At 42.9% G+C, this 20895-nt stretch overlaps 1 protein-coding gene across 1 annotated transcript; it reads left to right on the top strand.

The window, feature by feature from the left end:
• Positions 1-3748: 3748 nt before the first annotated feature.
• TMEM233 (transmembrane protein 233) lies at positions 3749-19625 on the top strand (the record flags this gene model as incomplete). Its single annotated transcript, XM_080628359.1, has 3 exons — positions 3749-3937; positions 10965-11096; positions 19548-19625. The coding sequence occupies 3 exons, from the start codon at positions 3749-3751 to the stop codon at positions 19623-19625; spliced, it is 399 nt and encodes a 132-aa protein (XP_080484485.1).
• Positions 19626-20895: the final 1270 nt, after the last annotated feature.

Below are 20895 nucleotides of genomic sequence, written 5' to 3'. Positions count from 1 at the left end.
CCAGTTCTGCTGCATTGGGATTGACTGTACTAATCAAACACAGTCCCGTGTTAATGCCAGTTTGTTCCAGCAAGAGCTGTGATCCAGAAATGCCTCCCTCACCTCACATGCAGCTGGGGAAGCCCAGCCCAGCTGACCAGTCCCTCAGGCCAGTGCGAGGTCCCAACAGCATCTTCTGGTGTGACTCTGCACTTGAGAAGAGTTCATAGTGCTCAGGATTTGCAGCAACTCTGCTTTCTTAGTGCTGTGGAGAACCAGTGAGGAAGCTCCTCATATCATGCCTGAACACGTGTTAGTTCCAAACAACCTTGGAGTGTTAAACTACCATTTTGATCTTTATGTGTGTCATGGTTTAAGCCCAGGCCATAAATTAGAACCATGCAGTCTACTTCCCCCCCCACCTTTTCTTCCCCCTGCTCCTGGAGGGACAGGGAGGAGAATCAAAAGAATGTAACTCCCACGGGTTGAGATAAGAACAGTTTAGTAACTAAGGTATAACACAAACCACTACTGCTGCCACCAATAATAATAATGATAAAGGAAATAACAAGGAAAGAGAATACAACATCTCAGCACCTGCCGACTGATACTTATACCTCGCCCCCCACCCAGCAGTGAGCTAGCCCTTCCGGGTAACTCCCAGTTACATCCTGGGCATGACGTGCTGTGGTATGGAATTCCTCTTTGGCTAGTTTGGGTCAGGTGTCCTGTCCCTGCTTCCTCCTGGCTTCCCCTCCTCCCTGGCAGAGCATGAGACTCACAAAGTCCTTGGTCAGACCAAACATCAGTGTTATCAGCTCTGTTCCCAGGCCAAAAGTCAAAAACACAGTGCTGCACCAGCTACTAAGAAGGAGAAAAAAATGACTGCTACTGCTGCTAAACCCAGGACAATGTGGACTTTGACTTGTGTGTGCAGCCACTGGAGCTTCTCTCCAGAACCACTGCAAGCTATGAACATGCCTTTGAGGAGAGTCCTACCAGCAGCAGTACAGCTAAGCGTACTGGAGAGACCATATTCTGCCTTACAACAAATCCTACTGTCAAGCTATAGCATCCCTTGAAATCAGGGAAAGAAGACCTTTAAAAGATAACTTGAAACTGTCATGTCTTTAGCCCATCTGCTTTGCCCATCATGATAAGCAATTTATCCAGCATCTTGCCTTATTCATATCACTGGGAAAATCGCTTCTCTGTGCAGAGTGATCAGTTTCTTTTTCAAGACTCAGCTTGAAGCGCAGGGCTGTAAGCAAGAATATTGGGTACTCTGACTCATTTTCTTGGAGGGCTATTTTTATGATTGTTCCTGGAACTACATCTTAAAACTCTCAGTTAATGTTCTTAAATCATTTTCACAGCTTTTCTGCTGAGCCATATCAGCACAGGGGTTACCTCTGAGGTGAAAACCTTTCCCAGGTTCCCAGGAATATAACTACCCCCCATCAATGCCATCTGTGAAACCAAACTACTGGCTGAATACCTCCTTTTCCTTTCTCTCAGTAAGTGGCTAGAAGTCAGTGCCATTTAAAATTGAATCTCTTGTCCTAACAGGATATACTTCTTGGATTTTAAAGGATCTATATAAACCAAACCACTAGATTCAGCTACAATAACTGCCTCCTGACACAACTCTTTGTCTCAAGAACCTCTTAATGAACTCTCATTATAACAAATTGCCCCTGAATAATATCCTCTGTAGCTCCACACATTTTGCCACTTCCTGTCTCCTGCCTTCTTTACAGTCCATTAGCATCCCTTAGCAGCCTCATTTGAACAATTAAACTTTACTGTTTCTAGAAATGCACAATTCTACTATTAGGTCTGTGCTGTGTTTGAGAGACCTGGGAAGGGATTCACATGGTCTAATTTAACAGATTCCTCCTACAGTGCATGGTGCTCTGAGAAAGAAGTAGTGCAGGTTGTTGGCCTGATGTGACTGGTAACTCTACCAGCCTCTGAATGACCCTCTTGGAGGTCATCTAAAAGGCACTTAAACTAAATGTCTGATGTTAGACAAGGAAAATCTACCTCCTTTCCTCATACCCAAGCTTCAAGTCTCCCTGACTAATCTTTGCACACAATTTAGTCTCCTCTATATAACTGATGTGCAGCAGCTTTTTGTTGTGCTTGTTAATGTTCAACATTAACGGCTCAAACTGCCCTAAGTGAGCTGGATGTTCTCACTCACCTGTCTGAAAATAGGTTCTTATTTACCAGTGTTTCAACTGCAAGCAAACAAACTCAAACTCACAACGGCACTACAATGTTTCCCTGAAAGTATTCTCGTGGATTAAAGACTTGAGTGGCCCTGGATGATGTTGATCCCTTGTGGAAGATACATCCAATGGTCTCCATCACCACTGAAATCCATTCTCGAAGTAATTATGTGGTGTGATGTGAACTGTGTTTTCTGAGCTTGCCTGGTAACTATGCTTAAAGTCCTCTGAGAACAAATGTATCAGAGGTTTTACAGCTACAAAGAGCTTGTGCCTGAACACTAATGGATACATTGGCAAGCACGATGTAACTTGGTATTTCTTACTCTTCCCTAAAGTCATAGACTATGTTCTTCTGACATTTTGATAGCTCAGCAGATTCTCATTCCATGTTATATTCCAGGCGTGCAGTTGAGAGATTAATTCATGAAAGTAAAAATACTGCACTTGCATTTCTTATGTCTTTACTGTGTTAACTGCATTGTGTCTTGTAGGATGCCATCCAGAAACTGGAAACATGGCTCCATTCAAGTCAATCGCAAAACTCCCAGTGACACAAGGAGCTCATTCATAAAGCTCATAGCACACATTGCTGTTTTCTGTAACTTCCATTAATGAAATGCTCTCAGGAGGAGCTAGCCAGTGCAAAATCTCAACTCCAGCCTTCATCTGATGTCTCTCCATTTTGCTGAAGCTCCATGCAGGTATAAAGTTCTTTTTTCCAATACCATATGGCAGAACCAGAGCCCATTCCTTTCTAGGTGCAGGCTTATCATACTTTTCCTCACCACCTTCAAAACCATGATGGAAGCTGATCTTTATTTGCTTGTTTTGTGGGGTTGGGGTTTGTTGGGGTTTTTTTCCATACAGATTCATTTGCTTCCTCCTCCTCCTGCAGCCCCCAAAGTGGATTTCACCTTAGAGATGTTCAGTGAGGACTGAATCTCTTGCTAAAATTGGCAAAAATACTCTGGGCCTGAGCCACCAAACTGCTTTTAGTTGGTCATTTTCTGCCAGTCTTCAGTGTTTTCGCTAAGCTTAGCAAGTCACTGGGGTTAAGAGGTGATAAATTCAACCCAACCCAAAGGAAAAGCCTTTGCTGATGGTGTCCGCTGACACTAGAAACGAGGGTGTAAGAACACAGCGAACTGCTCCCCGGGGGTAATGCAAACTCCTCTAAAGTCGTTTAACTGCAAACGGTTAACAAGTTTCGGGAAAGACCGGAACAGCCGAGGGCCATGTGGCTCCGGACCCGCCGTGCCAACGGCGGCGGAGGCTTCCAGCGCCGGGCAGGGGCAGCCGCAGGACGGTGCTGCAAACCCTCGACGGCTTCTGTTGGTTTTTTCCCCGATAGCTCCGGTGAATTTGCTCCCCAGTTGAAAGGTTCCGCCTAAGAGGGGCCGTGTCCCCGTCCCCCCCCGCCCTGTGGCGCTGCCGGGCGCGGCTCCTTGGCTCAGCGCCGCGGGTCCCGCCTGCCCGGTGCACGGCGCTGGGCTTTCCCGGCCGCCCGCCGCGCCGCACCGTACCGCAGCCCCATGTCCGCGCTCCCCCCAGGCGCCGACATCAAGAGGGCTCTGGAGAACAGCCCCGAGACCAACATCGAGGATGAGCTGCCCGACGGGCCGCCGCAGCCGCGGCCCAAGAGCTACCTGCTCCTCAGCATCCTCGCCTGCTTCTGTCCCGCCTATCCCATCAACATCGTCGCCTTCGTCTTCGCCGTCATGGTGAGTAGCCTCCCGCTGGGTGCCCGAGCTGCTTTCGGCTTGGGGCTGGGTGTTCGGCGGGGCAACCGCCGGCTCCCCGGGCACCGCGCTCCCGGCCGCGACCTCCGGGAGCAAAGCGGGGCTGGAGGAGCCGTCAGGCTAACGGGCACCCAGCCGTCTTTTAACTGCCTGTCCCTGACCCTGTGGACAAAGGTAGGTGAGGCAGCGAGCCTGAAAGCATCAGCAGGCTCAGTCAGGGTGCCCATGTAGCTGTCCTAGCAGCAGATGACTGAGGAGTAAAAGGCTGTTCAAATCAAGTTTTCAGTATCAGGCTATGTAAGGGAGGGAGGTTTATGCCAGTCAGTGGGATTTGTTACATCTACTAACTTGCACACTAAATTGGACACAGATCTATGTGTAAAAGGAGGAACTGGGCAACAGAAATCTGATTTGCAAAGGAACAGATGTGGTTGCTGTTTCAGCTAATCAACTATGATACAAGTGCCTTTTTTTGAGTAAACAGGTTCTTTAGCCTCATCCAAACTCTTTGCTAGAATAAAACACACAACTGTTACAATTGTAAGTTGGTGGCAAAACCTTTTATAAAATTGAGTACTTAGTACACTGAGAGAACAGCCTTACTCCTACAACCCATAATGATTTGTATAGTCCTTAATAATCCAGCAATCCCATTAACTTCAGGAAGATTGTTAGAACAGAATCTTCCTCTCTGAATCAGAAGTTGCAGAGTCAGATCCAGACTTTCCAAATCGTATACATGATCAGTGTTCTCAGTAATATTGCAATGTATTTCTGTTGTTTAGGAGCTGAAAAGGGTTTAAAACATGTTGTGTATTTTCATCCTTTTCTCTGACAGCCAGGCTGAAAAGGTAAGTAAAAATATTCTTTCTTTTTGCAATTAAGTATAAGAACAATTCCTAGTGTTTAAAATGTACTAAAGCACGCTTTTCTGAAACTAGTAAGATTGGTCACGAATCACATTGCTTAAGCTTGAAAATTACTTAAAAGAACTATTTCACCTTCACAGCCTATTTTGACCAGATAAGTATTAGCTGACTTTTTTTCCCCCTCTGTGTTTATTTTCTTTGTTGTTAACTTTAGAATATGCTCTTTTCTTTGATTTGGGAAGATTGGGGTCTGCTGGTACAAAGCATCCTTTATCTGTGGACACTATATAAAGTAATGAGAGCTGATGATCTGGGGCTGTGAGCATCTGTTCACTGTGATGGTGCTTTCACCAAAGCACTGGGGCTGCACAAAGTTAACTGTCAAGGACACAATTTGGCCTCTAAAGATTTTTGCACCCCATATGGAGAAATCTCCACCCACACCCCAGCTGAAGTTCATGCAGGCTTTTGGAGTCAGGCTTAAGTAACTGTCACTGGGGGATATGTAGAAACCAGGGTGGGAAGAGCACTTCCTGAATGCTAAACAGTCTGTGCAGGTCTCAGCTGCCCATTCCCTGAAAGGGAGAAAACAAAAACCAAACCCATAACTCCACTGTACCTGAATCCTTTGTTTCAACATATTCCTACTTAAAACCTCTCCTTTTCCTTGAAAATAACATGTCCAACTTCTTTTCCACAGCCCAGTACCTCTGCCTTTTAGAGCTGCAACCTGTACCTGCTCCATTAACCTCCACTCCAGGTTCTGCACTTTAACCTATGCTGGGTTTATTTCCACATCTGCTGGGATCTACATCCTCCCTCTCTTTCTCAGCTTGCTTCCTAGAGTTGTTAAGGTTTAACACTGAGATACAAGAGCCAGTTATTTGCTTTTCTTGCAGAAGATACCTTTATAATCTGCAGAGCTTGCTTGGGATCTTGTGTCAGAAGAGAGAAAGACCCATAAAAGTGGAGTTGTCTATGAATTTCTACTTCCTAGAATGTGTCTAGAAGGAAAAGTTCTATGAGCCCCTAGAAAGAGGGTTATGGTTCAACACCCTGTTTGCCTGTGTCGTGTCCTCCTTAAGTGCTCTCAATTCAGACAATGTTCACTCTAAAAGTAGAGTCTGGGCTCTAACACCCCTCAAATTAAATGACAGATTTGTCTTCAGTCTCTTCTGCTGCTACTTTTACAACTCCAGCCCTGGTTTCCTCACGTCTTTCTCACCTTAACAAACACACACACAAACCTGATCATTTCAGATCTTACCTTCTTGAATATATTTTTAGTGTCAGCCTCTCCCAAGTGCTCCCTATTGTGATAATAACCTTTCTTGTTCCTTACCTCCTTTGTGAAGGAAATCTATTTTTTGTGATAGGGTAAGAGAAGAGCTGGTAGAATGGACACTTCATGGCATCAGGGCATTGATACATTGGCATTACAAGAGCAGCCCCCTAGTTGTTGGTTACTTTCAGGTGTGAGGATTGCTTGGTGTTTTTAGCAGATGGACATCTGTTTTCCCCAGGGTCCTGGCCAGGACTCCTGCCTACAGGAGCACTTAGTACTCCCCTGCAGCTCCAGCCAGATGCCATCAGTTCTTCTGTTTCCTATTGCTTCCAGCTGCTATGTAATGCTGCTGTACAATTATTTGGCTCACTCAGCCCCAGAGGTGCCTCACTTGGACCTTCTCTATTCTTTTTAGCATAAGTGAGACCACAGGCATCAGGGAAGGAGTGTGGGGCAGGTACCAAATTCAGGAGGCTCTTGACCCAGAGACTCCCATGGTGTGGCTCCTTATCTGCAGTGATGTCTTTTCCCCCTGTTGTGAACCCAAAAAGTGCTTTGCTGGCAATGAACTGCCAGTTGTATCTGAAACCTGGCTCAGCTGGGTTGGTTTGTGTCCAGCTCATGGAATCAGAGGGAGGCTATGGGACAACTCTGAAAAATGAATCAGATACTTCTAATGCCAGCACTAAGGATTGATAGTTGAACTAACTTTGGCCTTTCTCAGTATGCCATCTTCAGTTGTCTCTATTTCAAATAAGTGTATGTAGGACATCATCTAATTTTCATAGAGCCTTAGATTTGTAACAACTTCATAATAGTTTCTCAAAAGTTATTTCTCCCTGCCTGTTTGTTCCTAACTCCCTCTTTATGTTGACACATTTCTGTTTAATTATTTGCATGTTTCAGACAATGTATGTGGCCAAGCTGTGACAGTCGTGGCTCATCTGCCTCTGATGGTGACAAGCTCTTTGCATTTGTTACCCTTGGATTCACACGCCTTGTCTGTAGGTTAGTTTCCCTAAGCAAAGACAACAAACAAGAGGGTGGTAGAAGCATGGAACTTACTTTCTGAGGGGGTCGTTCACTTTTTCGAACTGGGATCCCAAAGAGCCTTGTACAGTGTGTTGGCTTTGGTTAGGTCAGTGACTAGCACAGTGACCACAGTGTCCCTGTACAGCTATACTTCTCTTTAGGTAGAAAGTTTATTTGGAAAGTTTATTATTTATACAGCTTTTCTTAAGTAATTCATAGGTACCTGGACACCTGACACTATGTGGGACAGCCTGTACCTGCTTCAGGAGTATTAAACAGCAAGGCTCAGCTGCTTTTCTTAAGCATTTTTGCATGGCCCTTGCCTCTGCAAACTGGTAAGCTTTTCCTCTGCAAACAAGAGACACAGAAGTCCAGCACTGTTTGCATGCCACTATACAACCTGCAGAGCAAGTTCCCCTTTCGTTGTGTCCTGCTCATCACTTCCCTGCTTGCCAAAAAGCAGAGATTAATCCTGGTTCTGAGTTGCTCCCTGAGTCCCCCTCTTCTTTCTCTTTCTCTGTAAGTTGCTCTTACAGTGAGGAGTCACACTGAGCCAGCATGTCTCATTCTTCCTTTGGTCTGAACTGTAGGGAATGTCTCATTTCCAGGCACAGCTGGATAAGGTTTTTTACAGTCTGGCTCATAGAAAGCCAGGAGAATGTTGATCAGAGAACATCAGTCTGCTCTGCCCTGGTTTGCGAGAGATGTAGAGGAGCATTTCTGAAGTAATTGAGTATTGTGAATTACGGCACTCTGAGAATGTGGATCAGAAAATGCACATTAAAGGAGATTAATAGTTTGTGACTAATTCAGTGAATTTCTGTTCATATGAGGTGAAGCTGCTTCATTGTTGGACTGTGAATATCTCTTATAGATAACTATGTATGAACCTGGTGAAGTCACTGAGGTTACTCAAGTAAATAAGCAGCTGCAGAACTGTGGCTTTAATTTAGCTTATGACTTCATAGTAAGTGAGGTAGCAGAAACCTGAGAAATCATACGGTATTAGGCTGAAAATGGCTGAAATTGGTTTGAAAAGTTGGACAGACCAAATGCCTCACACAGTTGCTGTATCCTGTATATGTTGCCTAGCCCTTTGAAATAAACAGATGAAACATTTAAGGCTTTAACTGTTAATGTTGTCTACACTGAAAACTGGATGCTTAATTCAAGGGCCCTCTGAAGCTGACAGAAGTAACTGAATTTCAAAGAGCTTTGCATCAGACCCCAACCACTCCCCAAATCTCTTTTCTTCTTGATTGCTGTCTAAGTTATGCTATTTAATTTAACCTCTTAATAAAGAAACTTTTGTCTCCTTCCTGTCTCTCCCAAATCCTCCTCTTTATCATTAATGCAATTTTTCTCCTCTCCATCATGGATTTGTATTAAAATTACATTATTTATTAAAGTGCACAGGGTGAATTATTTATGTAGTACCTGCAGAAATCACATGGACATTCTCCAGGCTTCCTAAATACATTAGTAAAATTGCACAGAACTGCAAGCTGGTGCTGCTGTGTCTCGCTTACAACTCTGTCAGTCTTGAGGTTGCATATACGGAGAACTGAGTTTAGAGTGTTTGCAGGACCATTCTCTAGATGTCACCAAAGTGAATGATGGGTGGGGAGAACAAAGTACAGGGCTGGGCTGTCAGTGATGCTTCTCCATCTAGCTCCCTGTAGCCACAGTGGCATTCATAGCTGCTGACAGAGGCAGAAGTCAGTCTGCTCAAGGCCAAGCCATGTTTCTCCTCATCCTCCTTTTGTTGATCTTCCCAAATGTATTTTGTGAAAAACCTAAGCAAGCTCTTCTCCTGCAGATAGGAGTGTTGAGAACAGTGGAGTACCTTAGGTGAGAGGAGCTATGCCAGCCACGCTTTGTAACAGGAGGCTGCATTGCTGAAGAATCAGAGGTGACATCATCCTATTTGACTAGGTATTTGTGTCCATCTGTCATTTCCATGTCTTCCCTCTTTCCCCACTATATCATTTAAGTCCGGTAGCCAACCTGAGGTTACTGACAGCAGAGCAGAGGTATTAGCAATATTCTTTAGGGAAATAAAATAGAGAAATGTTTAGGCATGCAAGCTTCCAGGAACAGAAGAAATGTATCAGTGCTCTCTTTAAGGGCCAGAGTGCATCAGCAGCTCAGTCTTTCTTAGACACCAGAGAATAAGTACCTGCACTTATCCATGAGATGCAATTGTAGGAATATAGGCTTCATTGCTTTGGGACTGTGTTGGCAGAGTGATCTTACTGCAGTGCTAACACCAAGGATGCATCTAGCCCATTAACTTGTGTGTGCTCACTAACTGAGAGAACACACAGACATAATGTCCCTAATTATTTTTCTGCTTGGGAAAAAAGGCTCTGCAGCAAAGCTTGGTGTCCTCTGAAGTTCATTCCTTTCTTGCTTTCCACACTCTTGGATCTTCACTCTGTTGAAGTAGCTGCTGCTCTGTCTTTGCCGCACAAAGCGATTAGTAACTAAAGCACTTCCGTCACAGCACTTGGCAATACCTCATCCAGTTGTTTTCTAAAGGCAATCTGAATTATTTAGTGCACAGAAGAGTTAATTTGATCAGGTCCCCATATTTCTCCCCCTGTATTTCCAGTTTCTGGGATACTTCCTGCAATACTGCAGAGATACTAAAGAACAGTATGATAAAGAACTGAAGAACGTCCTCAGGGAATCAAGTTATGACTAACCTGATTCCCTGAGGAAGTCTGCTGAAATAGTTCAGTAGCGCAATCTGATTAAGAAGTTTCCACTCAATGTCATGGTTTATGAGCTCAAACTCTCCTGATCTTACAAAATAATTCTTAATAATAATACTATTTTAAAAAATTCTTTGGTAATATCTTATTCTTGGTATGAAGTTACCACAAACTGCATTAGGCTCATGTAGGAGAACACTTCAGTGTCTTTCACTGAGTCTTCCAATATATGGTCTGGTTAAACCAAAAACGAATTCAGAAAATCTTACAGCCCATCTCACAAAAGACTTGCAATCTGTGCATGTAATGAATAGTTGTATGGTCTATGTAATGTATATCTAATGTAATGGATATCTGCTAAATCATGGGTGGGTAAAGTCAAGTCTGTTGAGATAATAGCTGTCTATCTGGTGCGATACCTCAGGATGTAGATGATGATAATTATCAGTGTGTTCAAAAACTTCAAAGGGACAGAGTTTCTAGCCCGTGAAGATGGCACTTGGATCTTTTGTTCAGATGATCTGTATTTCTTTGGTTTGTTTTGGGCTGGGTTTTATTCACCACCAATAAACTACCTATTAATTCTCCAAACTTTTTGAAGAGCAAACCATTGGAAAAATAGGAAATAAGTAAGTTTTTTTTTAAGTTTTCCTGAGGCTTTCTATAAAAATACATCCTAATTATGCTTCCTTTCATGTTTATGGGCCTATAAAGTGTAAGAGTTTATTTGACTGCTGGTGAAGCGGCCATCTAACAGTTCACATATGCTATAAAAATACTTCCAGAGATAAACAAAACAGATTTATTCAAGTAGGCGGATTAGAGTTGATCTAACAGCTTTTATGCTGTTGTGTACAAGAAAACTCATCATATGACTATAGCCTCACCACTGAAAATAAGAATGATGAAAGCTGCAGAACTGAAAAGTGGATTCCCTGCTTTCCTCCAGCTGGTGGCAGTGGATGTTACAAAGCAAATCGCCATTGTCTGAAGTTCTTCCTACAGGACCAGTGTGCAGAGAACTTCATGTTAGTTCAAAGCAGTCACATTCGTTTGTGTACAGATTTCTGTTTAAAAAAGTCACAAACTCTGTTTCTCTTTTGCAGGCTTTAAACAGTTATAATCAAGGAGATATTGAAGGCTCAAAAAGACTGGGTCGCAATGCCCTCTGGGTTGCTGTTGTATCAATCATCATCGGCCTTGTCGTCGGAGTCTATTGCGCAGTTCATTTCACAACGGTAAGCACAGTGCTGCTAGTTCCAATGCAAACACTTCTCTGTGCACAGGCCTCAGAATAAAAACCTAAAGATTATCAGAACTATCCACTAATGTTAAAACATAATTTTTACTTATTTTGCAACTTAGAAAATTCTGTTGGCTGTGGTTAAACGCAGGTGACCCTGTCTTAGCAGCAGTGATTTTCTAGAAACTCCTGCAGCTGCCATTGGTGTTTCCAGTTTAGGCAAGTTGCTTTTTGTTTACTTCTGCCCCTCAGTTTCAGCATCTGCAAGAACAAGTGCATAGAGATCCTTAGATTTCAGGTAATAGAGTCCTCAGGTGCTAATTTTCAGTCTCATAGTCTGTCCAACATATCTTTTTACCTTTGCAAGAAGAAGGTGGCAGCCAATTACTATTTTACTGTTTGATGCTAAGGTGACCCTAACTATATCAAAAGTGACCACAAATGTCATTTTGACTTGGCTTGCTATGGGGTAGGGTTGTTCACTCTCAGTGCTGTATGATTGTGATTTCCCTTCCTACACCTGGAACAACAGTGAACAAAGGAATCTCTCTATGCACAGTGGTGACCCAGATGGATTATAAACTTGTTTGGAAAAGAGGACAAAAGTAATTGGGGTATTGATAAAATACGCAAGATTATGCAACAGTATGTTATTTTCTCCATAGTAATGTGAATTTCACATTAAAATAACTAATTTAAATCCATTTATTACTGGATGTTTTGGCTGGAGAGCCTTTCAGTGCACTGTACAAGCTTATGTATAAACTATAAACAGAGATCACCTCATCCACCACTGAAATGCAAACATCTCCAGAGAGTGGAAAGGAGTGGCTGGTTAGAAGAATGCCATATTGAACTACAGGAAAGTTAGTGGAGGTGGGGTCCATTTCTGTAGGATATCAGTGCTGCAGGATCAGAAGCTTCCTGTATATTCATTCATCTCTCATGCATTTTGCAAGCATGAATCTTTCTTCAGTTCAGCTCGTGTTCAGTTTGCTCAGCTCTCACATATCTAAAACCAAGCCACTTCAGGCAGGGTGTGCCAAGTTTTGTAACTGACAGCAGCAGTAAATTCCTCTGGTCGCTTCTGCTACCTTACTCATCATTCCTCAGACAAGGATAGCAGCTCAGTAACTGGCAGACAGCACTGACTTCAAGCATACAAACATTAACCACGGCACACTACATACATTTAGTTGTAGTCAACATTTCACTTCTGCTACAGTAGGACCCTGTGTGCTGAACATGTGCATGCTTCTTTGTGCCCACTCCCAGATATTAGTGGTAGTTAGCACTTTATATCTAGCTAGCATTTGTAAGCACCTCTCTCTCCCACCCTCAAGAAAGTAAGCAGCAGTAAATCACTGTAATATGACTTTGTTTTTTCCTTTTGTCTTTTGAGGATTTTTTTAAAAGTAGTCTTGGTTTCTATGACCTACACAATTTTTTTTTTCCTGAAAGTTAGTTTAGATTTCAGCAATATCTATGGAAAGCTTGACCTTTCCAGGATTCATTATTGTGTATTTTATCCACATGAAATTCATCAGCTACCTTGTTACCCAGTTGCTCTTGCTGACATTCCTTATGGCTCCTTTTGCTCTTCAAAAGGTAACAACTCTCACTGCAAATTACCACTCGGAGTACCCCCTTGTATTCCATGTTCTGATGTATCTCTCCCTAGAGTTTGTTGTTTACCATCCCACCATCCCATTTCTAATCTGTGCTGGCATTTTATCTTCTCCCATGACTGCTAGAGCTTCTCACAGGGGATGTTACGTGAGTATTCATAAACCCTTCGATAAACTTAACTAGCTCATTCTGATTACTTATGGTCCTGCTGACAGTATCAAAGATGTGATGTGTAATGAGTTTGAGGGCTGAATGGGCCATGTCCCATGTCTGAGCTTCTGGAATGCAACAAACTTGAGACATCCAAGTCAGGCTGGCAGGAGGGAACCCATACCAGTTGTTACTCAGCTTTTCCTCTTGGTACAGAAACCTGGTTCAGGGTCAACTGGCTCTGAAGTCTCCTTCAAAACAACTCTTCACCTTCACCCAGGGGGCTGGCTACACGTGTCCTGGAGGATCTGTAGGACAAGAAGAAACCTTCTTCTGCTAAAGTCACAAACTTCAGGCCTTCCCCATCCTGGAAGTCTCCATTCAGCCCTAGTTCACGTGTAGTCTTCAGTTGTTCGTCCTTGCTTTGTGGAGCTCAGACACTCTCCTCTGCAGAGTCTCTGGCAAGACCCTGTTGGTCTTCTGTTTGTACACCCTGATTCCTGCAGTCTCCTCACATCTTCTTGAAGCCCTTTTCCCTGGGTACTCAATGCTTCATTCAGAGCACAGCTCTCACCAGAGAGGCCACCAGTGTCCCAGCCACAAAGACAGGCAGCAGTCACTCCCTGCATCTGCAGTATGGACAGCTTCATCCTCCTTCCAAAACTCCATCTGGGTCAGGGCATCTGATATGCCAGACCGTTGCTGTAGCAGTTTTGGGCATGGTGCCCTGTGGCCTAACACCACCACTGCTGCACAGTCTCAAGCAGTCCCTTGCTGTCTTCAGCAGTTTCTAGGTTTCCTTCTGTACAAACTCACAACTTAATGGCTCAAAACCCTCTTTGCCACTCTTGAGCATCTCTCATTGAAAGCTCTGTGAATGAGCGCTCAAATACTTGTCCATCTCTGGATGCAGATTCCTTCAGCATTCACTGGACAGTAATTTCCTCTCTATGAATCTTATTTCTAGAAGACCAGTTCAATGAGGTCAGTGCCTAACTTGCTGAATTTCAGTAGCCTGAGTATCGAAACCTATATGCCTATTAAAAATTCCAACCAAAGTTATCTGTTCTCACATCTCTCGTGGCTTTCCAGTACCCAAACCTACTACACGTTTCATCTTGCTTGGGAAAGGAGTTAAGTCTTGTGCTTTAAGCAGAGCTCAGGAGGGGTCCCATGGTACTTCACATGCCTCAGCTAGGAGAAAAACATCTAGTCAGGGGTGTTGAGGAAAGAAATGGTAGAAGCTGCAGAGATAGGAAATGCAAGAAATTCCTGCTTTGAACAAAGTGACATTATACCCCAGTAATACCCTCAGTAACGCTGGTAGACTTTGGGAAGAGGAAGACCCCTTTGGTTCTCAGAAAATTCCTACCTCTGAGCCCCAAGCTTCCTTGCATGGCTTCTTCGGTGTATTTAGTTGCAGAGCAATGGTAGCACAGGAGTAACAGCAGGTGACACCTATATCTGCATGGAAAAACAGCCTTGACTTTTCATTTTTGGAGATTTACTCAGGGCTTTTACTGCTGCCTTGGAGAGTCCCATTTGTCTTTAACACTGGCATGTTATCTTTAGCAAACATATATTAAGACATACAGTGATACACACACATATATATAGACTGGAACAGGGCCCACCCAACACTTGGGAACCATTTACCTTCTGCAGCCATGACCCTTCATGTAGACAAGAGAGAGCTGTTTCTTGCATCACTGGAGTTAACAGCCCAGCAATAAAACTTGTCTGTCTTGATCAGTGTAAACTGGTGTGTTCCTTGTTATGCTGAGGAATCACTGAGTGCTAAGCTGTGATATGTGCTGAATCAAAGCTGTCCTTCCTTCCACACCAGGCCAAATTTATTCATAATCCATTCTGTAACTTTCACCCTTTCCTGTCAGCTTTTCCTGCACTAATTTGCCAGTTTGGAATGCTGAATTACACTTCCACTGCTTGCTCAGATGTAACTTCAACCACTATCTGTATCACCACTGAGTCTAGCCCTGAGTATGTGCCCATAGACATGTCCCTCAAGAACTGCAGTGAGAAAAGGGACATATGTCCTCCATAAGGAGACATCCCTAGGAACTGCAACAGTGCAGAGCTGTGTGCCATAGCCTGCATGTGGCCTTAGTCTGATGTCCTTGGCTTAAAGAAGACACACACACCAAAAAAAAAGGGGGGGGCTGCAAGGTATGAAAAAAGTTTCTATTCAGGCAAACACAATCTCTTCAGCTTGGGGAAGACTTAGGAATCTGTAGTTAAAGGCAGTGAAATAGTGATTATTTGTTGTCTGTTACAGATGTGATGAAGGGGCACCAGGGAAAAGCAGCTTTAAATGAGAAGGAGGTACTTTCCATGTGACATGGAGTGCAGCTGTGGGACTTCTTCCTTCTAGTTGCTGTGGATGTAAAGAATACTAATTACTTGAAACAGCAACAAATGAAGTTACAAGAAGAAGCTTAAATTCAAAGATGCAGATATAATCTCAAGCTCAGAAAGTTTCTAAGCTTCAGACTGACAGAGCTGGAAGGGAGAAATATCTCCCTGGCTGTAGCCTTCTCTGACACAGTCCGTTTAGGTATTTGTAACATGTCACTGTCAAAGATGGGATGCTGCAAAGATGACTGTTTGCTCTGACTCAGTACCATGCTCCTTCATGAAGCCTGTTAGTAGCCTTTCCACTGACTTTGGAGTCAGCCTTCCTATCTCTTCCCAAGTATTTTGATCAGTAAAGCTGATGATTTTGTCAGTGAATGAGGGCTCTCCAGTAGTTCACAATCTCTGTTTTCAGAGCAGACTCCACATTTTTGGGACATATTGCAAAGTCTGTTTCGTTTTGCTTTTTGATAACACAGGACATTTGGTATCTTTGGTTTCCATCTGAGTCCCACTGATTGGAGTTAGGGAAACATGATCCTGGGCTGGAACCACCTTAATTGAAGGACACCCCAAGTATCCCAAGCCCTTTTCTTAACTGGTTCTCAACGTGTCATATTCTACTTCATGCTCCCACAGGAATCATGCAGTGCTCTTCCATGGCTGGGTTTGCTGCATAACCTGTTGTTAGTCTGAAACAATATGCAGCTTCTTACAGCACATACTTCTAGACTATCTCTAGTGTCTGAGTGATGCTTGACAGTGCTGCTCAGGGCAGAACTAGAGCTTACCTGAGTTTTGCTTCCCAGTTGAGCTGCAACGCATATATAAAGCCCATGGGTTTTGTACACCCCTCTTGTGGTTCTCTGCACTCCAGGCAAGTAGGAGTGAGTCAAGTAAAAATAGGGAGAACTACTCAGTAAAGTAAGTAAAGACAGAAGCCTTTTCTGTAGAGCTCTGACTGAGGCTCTCTGGTATGAGGAAGGGTGGCCCAAGTGCTGAAGGAAAGGAACGCAAGAAACTCCTGCCAATGGACCAGCATTCTAGACTTCTTAACTTCACATCAGAAGCTCATTGTTTATGTTGAATCCCAGTGCCCCAGGCAGGGTAGAATTATCTTCTGGTAAGAACTTATCTAAGAGGGGCAGTTGTGTTCAGTGACTACGGAATTTCATGCAAACCACTGTGATGTTTTAATGCTTTCGTAGAGGAGTGTGAACTTCTGACCTCTTCTTTAATCTCACTTGATCTAGAACTTCACCCCAAGGAAGTCACTGAAACACCACCTGTCAGCATGGCTCTGAAGGAGCACAGAAACAGCCAGGCTGTGAGGGAAGTACTAGCTTGTACTGTTTCATCATCAGTAGGGTCTTAAATCAAGCATACGTGCAGTAATGCTGCATTGGTGATTACTGGTAGAAGGAAAAGGAGTAAGCATTTAGACTGTGCACCAAGGACATGTATACATGTATTTTTCTTAGAAATAATTCTTCAGGGGGAAAAGGCATACGAGGTTATTTTCAATCTGTGTCGTTCCCTTCCTGAGGTTCTCAAAAGCCTTTGTAGCCATTTCACTGAGTGACTGTCTCTCAGACACAGAATAAACTGAGTAAGATGACAGAAATTGCACAGCCAGCCTCCAGATCTTTAGATTGCCAATCCTGTTCAGTGTACCTTATCATAGGGAAAAAAACAAAGTCAAGGAAGACTACCTGCCTCTTGCAGCAGGGATTGACCTGCCAGTCACTGACAGAGCACAAAGTCTGAGGTCAGGGAATTCCTACTGTCTTTTACCCACAGTAATTCTTGGTGTCCACCTAGCCAGTGTGCTCATTCTGCTGCTTTTCTCTCAGTAGGGACACTAACTGTTCATCTCCTTGGTACCCTGCCTCTTGTTGCTGGGTTTGTAAAAACCTAAGAGCTTAAAGTCCTCCACCTGTCTATCAAACATGCTCTGTCAGCTCAGAGGCTGAGTAGTGGGCAGATACATGTAGAGGCACAGAGGCAAACCACCTTTCATCTGTGAATAGAGGAAATGTCCCCACAATAGATTCTGCCCATTGGAGTCCTGAACCTCCAAGAAATCCTGAGCATCCAAGAGACAATCAACAAAGGAGTTAATGCTGTATGGAGGATATATTTGCTGTTTAGTGCCTCATGCCCTAGATTCCTCTGTAAGGAGCCTCTGAAAGGCAGCTGTCTGGTGGAGAAGATATCTTGGACTTTAGTAGACAGCCCAGCATTCAGGGCTTAGTGAGATCAGTACCTCCATGGATAATGTCTGAGACCTACCTCTACACAAGAATTTGAGGGAACTTCTCAGATCTTTCTTAATGCAGATACATAAGAGGGGTTACCCAGTCCTTTTAAAATGTCTGTCATGTATTGCTGCTGTATTTACTGAGTTGTCTACTGCTGAAAGTATTGTTCTTGCCTGACTGGTTTATGTACCACCTCAAGGAAGCAGAGATGCTGATGACTTCATGAAACTTTGTGAAATAAGAGCCCATTTCCTGGCAATGAAAGATGCTAACTTGCATCGATTCAGGTAACCCAGTTTAAAAATGCAGCTCAGACTGACAGATGACTAGTGCCATTAGAAACTTAGCTCTGATTCAAATCTGTATTGAACCACTAACCTACAGGGATGTTTGTTAAGAGAACAAGTGCCACTAATGTGGAATAATGTATCCATTAGATCTGTAGAATTAATAATTTAAACTCACAAGGCAAACTCTCTGTCTTTTCCTCCTTTAAAAACACATATTTCTGTGTCCTTGCAGTATGCTATATGAAGACCGGGAATGCACATGGAGGATATCATCATGTAAATCTCAGGAGGGGAAAAAGAAGAGAAGGAAACCATTCCAGATTGTTAGATTTGACCCTACAAGTCTGCAGAGGCATGTTGCTGGTGGATGAACTGATAGTCCAGCTAGTTAATCAGCATGACGTGACCAGGTTTTCCAATTATTTATTTACAAGAAATCTCAGTATAAAGCAGCATTTTCTCTTTTACCCTAATGTATAATGAGATCTTGCCCTAACAACTCCCTTTTCTTTCTCATTTACATGGAATGTATGCTGGATCCATGACGTTCCCTGGCTGACCCTAGCCAGCCAAAGCCAACATATCTCGACTGTTTATAGTGCACAATGTAAGATCTGATGCACAGCCCACTGAAGCTGGTAGAAGAATTCCTATTGTCTCTAGTGGGTTTTGGATCAGGCCATTAAGGATTTTTTCATTACTTTAAAATAGTCTCAACTTACCACAGGCACAACCATGGGTTTGTGATTTGATCCTGCTGTGAGATTTTATAGTGCCTGGGCGTACTGACTCAGCGGCTGCTTTCTTCTGTCATCCTCAGCTTTTAGGTCTTTACCTTGGATTTTTAACCACCTGGGACCGATTCAATCACTTGATTATTAAGAGACACTCTTCTTCCATAGCATCCGTATTGCATTTCATGATTCAGTTTTGGTTTGTTGTCTTTCATTGTCGAACTCCCTTGACTTACCTCCAGTCCTGCATTAAAGTTGCACTTGATCATATTTTCATCTTTAAACTTCACATATGTAAAAAGCTCCTATTTTTTTTATCTGACAAAAGATCTTTTTAAATAGATGTTCTTCATCCCTTTGTTATTGTTCCTTTGGCAAGTCACATTATTTCATTGTGTTCTGCTTTGTTCATGTCTTTTCTCTTTAGTTCATCCTCTCATCTTGCTATGAATAGTTTATATATCAGTGCAGTTAGAGATGGACAGACTTTTGTACCCTTACATTCTTGCTGATCCTAAGATATTACTTAGTGAACAGCCTTGGGTTACAGAATTGATGGCCTCTGAATTACTGCAGTTTCTTGATACCTTAGAAAAAATCAGCATGGGACAACTGTTTTTTATACGCTGGAAACTGTTTCAAAGAATATATTCATTTTGTCACAAAAATACACCATGTTGAAAAGAGTAAGCTCTGGTAAGTATTAAGATACGGCTACATCTTCAGTGGTTGTTGCTCCATTTGCTTTAATTGTTGTATATCTTCAAGCCAGCTATACCAGCTTACACCTCTTGTTCTTGCACTAACATAACTCTGGACTGACTACCCAGAAACACATAGGAGTTTTTCAGGTGCAAGTAAGAAAAGAATCATGCCTGGCAGGAGTACAACTACCTGTTTAAAAAGAAATAATTTCCTAGAAACCTTTACCTGTTACAGCATATGCCTGGAAGTAGCATGTATTTTCTGTGCCTTGATATTATTCTTTTAATGTGCTTTTTTGCTTTTCTTTCTGTTTTTCATTGAAGTCAGTGATGCATTGCCTGTCCTTAATGACTCCAGTGTAAAACTTCCCAGACATGGGTGAAATCAGTTGATTTTTTTGGCATTGACTGGGTTTATCCACATGGGAATCTTGCCACTGATTTTGATGATCCCAAGAACTGGCTGTTTTGTGAACTCCTTTTTGGTTTTTGAATACTATTTCAATGGTCTGAGATGTCTTGTGGGACTTTTAGTAGCTTGCCTTATTATCAGATATGATAGAACTGTAATTGAGAAGTGGAATAAAATTACTTTTAATTCATGTCCATTCTGGTATGTGGGAAGTGTCTTTCCTAAGTTTTGTTGCCTCTTCTCTTTTAAAGAGTAACACCCCTTTTCCTAACCTTGGATAGTTTCAAAATAAAGTGAATCAGAGCAAAAGCAGGACTTCTGGCCTATGTGATACTATACAACCAGCCTGCAGAAGAGACAGGACATTCAGAAGTTACTGGAGATCAGTTAATGCTCAAAACATCAGCAAGGTAGGCTCTTTGCTTCATCTTCAAAATAGCATCCAGAAAGTGTTGAGGCCTTTTCCAAATGGTCCCTCGGTGGTCTCTTTGGGTCTTTCCTGCCATGAGAGGAAAGTGGTCAAAGGAGGTCTCTCAGCAGGTAACAGAGGTCACATTTCCACCGCCTTGAATTCCTGGCATCAAAGTAAGCACTACTGCATTGCTGCAGTAACAGTTTTCTATGTGACAGGAATCAAAGCATGTACAAAAAGCTTCATCCTTCTGCAGAATATTAAACTGCAGTACTGTAAACTAAACCACAGCTAGCTGGGTGAAAGGGGAGAGACATTTCCAAAGTTATTTGGGTACTAGAGGATAGGGCTAGGCAACCTGAAGTATGTTTGAAAGTGCCTAACAAGGATTTTGATCAATAGGAGCTAGACACCTGATTTGTTCAGATGATTTTGAAAACCATACTGGAAATCTAACTTGCATCTTGATGCTCATAAATATCTTTGAATCCTGCTCTCAATATAATTGAGGATTAAGCCATTGTATCTTCAGTGCTTCTGAAGATAAATGTTGCTACCTTGCACTGCTATTGATTGGTATAAAAATAAAGGCTTTGTATTAAACCACTTAATGTGACAGAGAGGGGAAAATGCAGCAATTCCTCTAACATCCTTTAGTGCTTCTTGGTCATAGGTAATATTTTTGCTTTACTAAGGTACTGGCATATGTTCTCTTCATTTATTTATGCTTACATAAATTTTAAAGCATGTTTGAGAAATGCAGTCAAACACGCTTGGGCTGGAAATGGATACGGTCCTTGTGCAACCAAATGGTTCTGGGGTAGGTGTG

The sequence above is a fragment of the Psittacula echo genome (assembly GCF_963264785.1).
Source record: "Psittacula echo genome assembly, chromosome: 13".
In the NCBI taxonomy this organism is placed as follows: domain Eukaryota; kingdom Metazoa; phylum Chordata; class Aves; order Psittaciformes; family Psittacidae; genus Psittacula; species Psittacula echo.
This window is presented reverse-complemented; position numbering and strand designations above follow the sequence as displayed.